This window comes from Asparagus officinalis, chromosome 8 (genome assembly GCF_001876935.1).
Source record: "Asparagus officinalis chromosome 8, Aspof.V1, whole genome shotgun sequence".
In the NCBI taxonomy this organism is placed as follows: domain Eukaryota; kingdom Viridiplantae; phylum Streptophyta; class Magnoliopsida; order Asparagales; family Asparagaceae; genus Asparagus; species Asparagus officinalis.
Window position 1 is genome coordinate 15,187,868 of NC_033801.1, and position 7,340 is coordinate 15,195,207.

Below are 7,340 nucleotides of genomic sequence, written 5' to 3' on the forward strand. Positions count from 1 at the left end.
GTCAATTGTTTGAAAGTTAAAAACTCTACTCTTCGGCTGAGTATGTGAAGCAGGTGTTAGAATGATTGTGAGAACGTTGTTCAAACAAATATTTTTTGTTTGATTAATAGCAAACTCTTATTTTGCCACTGATTTTTGTGAGATGATATATTTCATGTGTAAACAGGTACGAACAAGATGCGGTTCGAAATGATGCAAAAGTGAACACGAAAGTTGATTTCAACATTCGAACTATCGATGGTCAAGATGCACCTATCGATGATCAAGTATCTCCTCAATGGTTATAGGAGCCAATCGGAGAAAAGCAGAAGCAGGAGTTAGCACCATCGATGGTCAACAATGACTTATCGATGGTCATAGGGAACCATCGGTGATTACAGGAAACAATCAAAGTAATCCAGAAATCGGAATCAGCATCATCGATGGCTACAGGAGAACCATCAATAATCACCAGGGACCATCGATGGTCATGATCCACCATCGATGATTATGATGGATTTTAGCGACTTTTAGGCTTTAACCTTAGCCGTTCATCGATCCATTTTATCTCCTATTTGCACTCAGATTTGGGTATCTTTTTCATGTCCTATCAAAGTCTATTTAAGGAGAGTTGAAGATCATAATTATAACGAAGTTCAAGGAGGTAAATATAAAAAAAAGGAGAGATCTTTGTTCTAGGGTTTGAGAGAGAGAGAGAGAGAGAGAGAGAGAGAGAGAGAGAGAGAGAGAGAGAGAAGAGAGAGAGAGAGAGAGAGAGAGAGAGAGAGAGAGAGTTGATCAAATCCCCTGAGTCTCATTCAAATTCTTCTCGGTGCACTTTTCATCAGAGTGAGAAGGAGTGCCTTGTGCTTACACCTCTATATCATTTCTTCACGAATCTTCATCTTCATCGATTTGAAGAAGGGTTTGATAAAAGGGCTATAAGATTATTCTTTTTGTGCTTTAATTATTTTATTTGGTTGTATTTCAAACTTGTGAGTTTGACGGTTTACTCACGCCAGGATAATTAAGGGTTGGGCTAGCTAGAGTCATGGTTTCTTCTGGTCATTGTGAAGAGTTAGGTTTGACGACTGATTTCATGTAGATTCTAGGGTGTGGTCTTTGAATCCTACTGAATCAGGTTATGATTCAATTGGACTATGATCATAGTGAAGAAGACCTTTCGCTAGAAGGAAGAGTAGACGTAGGATTATTATTCGAACCACTATAAAAATATCGTGTTTTCCTATGTTGATCTGCTTTTAGTTTTTTATTTTTATTTATTTTCACTGCATTTTCTGAGTCTTGTCAAAAATTATAGCAATATTATTCACCCTCTTTAAGTTTGCATCCAAGTTCCAACAGCAGGACCATCAGGAGCCGTTGATCAAAAGATATTTAGGGTAGATTTTCTTAGGGTTTGATTTACGCTTTGTAGATCTCCGTGGTTTTATTTTGTTAGAGATTTTATTTTTGTTTTCCTTTTATTAGGATTTGATTTGATTTTTAGATTTAGTTTTTTTATATAAATAAAGTTGTAATCCTCTATAAGAAATAGATTATAGACTATTATAATTAAAAAAATTAAGTTATGAGAGTTTTTTCTTGAACATATGTGAGGTCTAGTTATATCCAAATTCTTCACTTTAAATCTTTCCCTGCGTCAAATCTCATTTCCAATCTTAGCCTTCAATTCCAAAATTCTTCCAAAAATCCTAATCCTCAAAAAGATCTCACAAACAAAAAAAACAAAAACAAAAAAACAAAACCCAAAAAAAATCGACGAGGAACGTTACTGTTCACTGATGAACAGTACACCAAAAGTTCGTCTGCGTGAACAGTGATTGTACTACTTCTCGTTCACCATTCGAATATCGACTCGCCAAATCTCCTCCGATCGACTCTCAATGAGCTATGATCCGTTATTGCCAAAGCCTTATAACACAGCTCTAAAAAGTTATTAACGACTTAAAAATCTATTATCTCCTCCCTTTCAGATCCCGATTAGATTCGGGTACCTACCAAAGTACACAATATCGAAAACCTCGTACTTTTCAATCGGATCCCGATTGGCATTGAGAGCCTCATACGTTTCGATCGGATCCCAATCCGCGTCGAAAGCAGTACATTTGCGAGCCCTTGACATTCGGATCGGAGAACTCCATCACGGTCCATCTCAGTATGAGTGTAACTTTAGAAATACTTGGAATCAAGAGCAAAAACAACTTTAAAGTAATCATATCAGAATTTCCACACGTCTTTACCATTATAAGAACTCACATAAGATAAACACACTCATACTGCTACTCATTCTCATTTAAAACTGAACTTTTAGTTCTAGCACGTACATCAAGATACAATACAAGCACACAACAGAGATACTCGTGATATATATACTTATTTGCCAAACAGGGATTTGATCCACCAAATGCCCTTGGTATCCGTAGGGCCTACCTCTGCCTCCGGAGGAGGGTCAGCTTGTGGTGTCTTATGGAGCTTTTTAACATCATATCCTTCTTCTACTGCTTTTTGGACTAGCTGGTTGTAGGTATCCTCATCCAAGTGAGTCTGCCTGCATAATATCTGCAAGCACACGAATTCCATAAGTTAAGATGGGTTTTATTTTTTAAGAACCTATTATTGAATCATGATAAGATAGGTTTGAAGCATTATTTCTTTCTTTTTTTTTTACACACTAGCGAATTTTAGAAAGAGAACTAGATTAAGCGATGACGAACCGATATTTAGATTGGAATCACTTAATTTAATAGAGGAGATGCCCCCGAGTAGAACTGAACGGAAGAAACAACATTCATGTAGCCGACCCTAAAAAATTGGGATAAAATGCTCTGTTGTAGTTGTTGTACTAGGTAAAGCAACACCTTGTTCAGCACATTGCACAGCCCTTCAACTGAATTATATATGTGGATATAAACCTTTGTTTATTTAATTGTAAAATCTACACTTATATACAATTGAAACAGTCTGATTTCCATTCTAATATGAGCGATGCTAGGACAACCTCTGTTTAGGGGCTGTTTGGTTGTAAGTTTTTATTATGTAAAAGGATGGAAAGTGTAAAAAAGTGTGTCTCAATGTCAGCTTTCCTCCTTTTTAATTGTTTGTTTGTAGTTATGAAAATAGTGTAAAGTGATTTACTATGCTGATGTGGCATGGATTCACAAATCCCTTCAAAATGGTCTGATTTTGAAGGAAAGCTGACATATGCGTCAGAAGTCATGGGGCTAGGCCAATGGAATCATTTGAGTAGGGACCACACAATAACCACTTTTTACACTTTCCAAACAAACAATTAAAGTTACATTTTGCAAACAAAACAAGCAATTTATGATTCCAATGGAATAAAAAACAAACAAAAAAAAGTTGCTCAGCGAAATTGATAAGATGGATAACAACTTTTCAAGTTGTGTCATAAATACACAACTTTATCAACAACAACCAAACAGCCCTTAGCGATTTCTGGCATCGCTCACGGGCACGTGACTATATAGATATCCCAATCCTAGACCTATACCCCCAAACCCCCTGTACTGAGCCCTACACCCTAACCAATCACAACGCGGGTGTCTGACACTTGCGGGTGTCCTTCAAATTTCCCTTCTAATATTTGGCGACAGGCAGAGTGTACTTATAGCTGCTTGTACTGTTTAGTATCTTTGTCCCCAGTCCATGGGCTACTGCTCGTGAAGGGATAGAGGTGTACTTAGCAGTTCTAGGCGAGAGCTTGCAAGTTATTAGGTTAAATTTGAAGTACCACTTGAGGCACCAAAAAAAAAATTCTCATTTTAAGCAAAATTTCAGCATAATTTGATAAAAATCATATATTAAGGCACGTTTTGGAGAATGCTGCTCTAGCTTGTTCACTTCATATAACTACTCTGTCTGTATTATTGACTGCAGGATATTTCAGAAATTTTAACACCACCATTAGTATAGTCCACGATAGACTTGCGCAAAATGCTTCAGTTCACAATAAATTCATAAAAATACCCTAAAAATTAATTTATATACATCTACACGCTCATCTTCATTAAACCAACGGACCCAAAAAATAATAATAATAAAGTTAATTGCAAGAAAAAACATACCCACAAATTCTTCCTCGAGGGCTCCCCAACAAGCGCAACCTGATACCCCTCATCAATATAAAGCACCCAATAGTTTCCGACCACCGGAATCACCGGCAAAAACGGCGGCAGGTAAAACTTCACCTTGAGCTTTGCCTCGTCACTGTTGGGTTCAGCTTTATACGCAGTCCCCTCGATGGAATCCCTCTTCCCATTGCTCCATGTCTCGTTGAGCACGTGCACCGTGGCCTTGTCGGGGTTGAGCGTGTAGGTGGCGCGTGTGTTCTCGCCGTTGCTGGGCTGGAAGAAGGAGGGGAAGGAGGCGATCTCGTACCATCGGCCCATGTATCGCTCTACGTCCAGGCCTTTCACTACTGTCATCTCCTTTGTGTTCTTGCCCATTGTGGATTTATTTTCTTCTTTTTTTTGTCTCTTTTTTTTTCCTTTTTTAATTTATTTGAACAGAGGTTGGATATGGAGTATGTATAGGGAAATGAGGATAAGTTTGGGGAGACGTGGAGGGATTATGAGCGTTTGTGTTGAGAAGTTTGGTGTCGGGATGTTGGTGGTGGGGTTCAGAGAGGAGGTTCTAGAGGTTAATTAAGCATTCAAAAATTACTTATTACCGGCTTTAAAAGGTTTATCTGAGTGGAGTGCTGATGGAATTTGAAGAACACAACACTCTACACAAAGGAAACTTTTATTGATAGAACACTTGAGAATACAACACTTGTTCTTACAAGAACACCTCACTTTCACACAATTCCTTTATTTTGGTGGACACTCACACAAGGCTACACTACACACTCAAGCTCTCAAGCTCACTTCTTGCTTGCTTGCTTGCTTTCCCAAATGAGAGCACAAGACCCCTATTTATAGTTGTTTAAGAGGGCTAGGAAGTGTGTAGAAGAGTTAATCCTAGCCATACATTACTAAGAAGTTTCTAGAAGAATAAATACTAGCCATACACTTGTATCTTCCTAGAAACTTCATGGTAGATATTTTGTAGGATGTTACTAGAAAGAAGTTCTAGAAAGTTGTTCTAGAATAATCTAAGTTGGTGAGGAATTCTAATACTCCCCCTCATCACCAACTTTCATTTCTCTCAAGTCCAAGCTTCTTCTTAAGCTTCAAAAATGTCTCTGTCTTTAGTGGCTTGGTGAAGATGTCAGCGATTTGGTCTTCAGACTTGCAATATGACAGCATCACAGTCTTCTTTTTAACTTGATGTCGGATGAAATGATATCTTGTCTCTATGTGTTTGCTTCGTCCATGTGCTACCGGATTTTTGGCAAGTGCAATAGCTGACTTGTTGTCGATGAGAATCTCTGTCGGTGCTTCTTGTTGGTGTTGCAATTCCTTCATCAGACTCCTGAGCCATATTGCTTGACACGCACATGTCGATGCTGCTATGTATTCTGCTTCGCAACTTGATAGAGCGACGACAGACTGCTTCTTTGATGACCATGAGAATGTTGCTGATCCGATATTGAACATGTAGCCAGATGTGCTCTTTCTTTCATCTAAATCTCCACCATAATCGCTGTCGGTGTAGCCGACTAATCTTGAATCTGCACACTGTGTATAAAATAATCCTTGATCAATACTTCCTCGGACATACCTGAGAATTCTCTTGGCTGCTTTGAAATGCTCCTGTCTTGGCTCCTCCATATATCTGCTCACCAGTCCTACCGCGAACACTATGTCGGGCCTGGTGATGGTTAGGTAGCGCAAGCTCCCGACTAAACTCTTGTATAGAGTTGGATCAATATAGCTTCCTGGTGTGTCTCGCCTCAGCTTCACTCCGACTTCTGCAGGAGTTGCGACTGGATTGCAGTTGCTCATGTTGAACTTCTGAAGGATATCCTTTGCATACTTCTTCTGAGAGATGAAGATTCCTTTCTCTGATTGCGACACTTCTACTCCAAGAAAGTATGACATTTCTCCAATGTCAGTCATCTCGAACTCCTTGATCATATTCTTTTTGAACTCCTCGAACATTTTCGGATTGTTGCCGGTGAAGATCATGTCGTCCACGTAGAGACATACGATCATGATGTCTTCATCCTTCTTCTTGGTATAGAGAGAGTGCTCATACGGGCTCCGATGGAATCCGTTCTTCTGGAAGTATGCATCGATTCTGGCATTCCATGCTCTGGGCGCTTGCTTCAGTCCATACAATGCCTTCTTCAGCTTGTAGACTTTGTCTTCTTGATTCTTCACCTCGTACCCTGGTGGTTGCTTGATGTAGACTTCTTCTTCTAAGTAGCCGTTCAGGAATGCAGACTTCACGTCCATCTGGTAGATCTTCCACCGGTTCTGTGCTGCCAATGCGATAATGAGTCGGATGGTGTCGATCCTCGCGACTGGTGCGAACACTTCTTCATAGTCAACTCCTTCTCGCTGACTATAGCCTTTTGCAACAAGCCTGGCCTTGTACTTCTCGATTCCGCCATCTTGATTTGTCTTTGTCTTGTACACCCACTTTACTCCGATTGGTTTATGGCCTTCAGGTAAGGTAGTGAGCTCCCATGTGTCATTTCTCTTGATTGCCTCGATCTCGTCATCCATGGCTTTTCTCCACTTATCTTCTTGAGCAGCTTCTTCATAGCTGACCGGATCACATTCTGCAAACAAGCAGAATAGTGTGTAGTCATCCATCATCTCGACAGGCTCTGTATCGTCGTACAGATCTCTTAGGCTTCTCATCCTCCTTGTTGCTCCCCCTGAAGAGCTTCCTTCACTTGAGCTGGATGATGTCGGCGTTGATGTTGGGGTTGATGGAGCTGGACTATTAGGTGGACTTTGTTCTGGTCTTCCAACCTCCTGCAAGTCATCATCATTATCTTCAAAGAACATACCTTTAATATTTTTATCTTCATCGGTCCATTTCCAATAATCTTCTTCATCGAACTCCACGTCTCTTGAAATGATCATCTTCTTTGTAACTGGATTGTAGAGCTTGTATGCTTTTGTCCTCCTCTCGTACCCAACGAATATGCACTTTTCTCCTCGATCGTCCAACTTCTTTCTTTTCTGCTCCGGGATGTGTGCATATGCAATACACCCAAACACCTTCAGGTGGTTGACACTTGGCTTGATGTTGCTCCACATCTCCAATGGTGTCTTGAACTTGACGCTCTTTGTCGGACATCTGTTGAGGAGGTAAACTGCACAGTCCACGGCTTCAGCCCAGTAAGTCTTTGGCAGGTACTTGCTCTTCAACATGCTTCTGACCATATCAAGAATGGTACGATTCTTCCGCTCTGCTAT

The 7,340-nt window shown here is 40.0% G+C and overlaps 1 protein-coding gene across 1 annotated transcript; it reads right to left on the bottom strand.

The window, feature by feature from the left end:
* LOC109820552 (temperature-induced lipocalin-1) lies at positions 2,216-4,529 on the bottom strand. The gene is made up of 2 exons (XM_020386712.1): positions 4,089-4,529; positions 2,216-2,562 (listed from the first exon to the last, which is right to left on the bottom strand). The coding sequence occupies exons 1-2, from the start codon at positions 4,467-4,469 to the stop codon at positions 2,377-2,379; spliced, it is 567 nt and encodes a 188-aa protein (XP_020242301.1). The 5' UTR covers positions 4,470-4,529; the 3' UTR covers positions 2,216-2,376.

What these genes read in the sequence shown, in the direction of transcription:
- LOC109820552 (XM_020386712.1), bottom strand. Translation starts at nt 4,469, where the DNA reads ATGGGCAAGAACACAAAGGAGATGACAGTAGTGAAAGGCCTGGACGTA. An exon ending in CCTCGAGGAAGAATTTGTGG is followed by an intron (nt 2,563 to 4,088) that starts GTATGTTTTTTC and finishes GTGTGCTTGCAG; the next exon opens with ATATTATGCAGGCAGACTCA.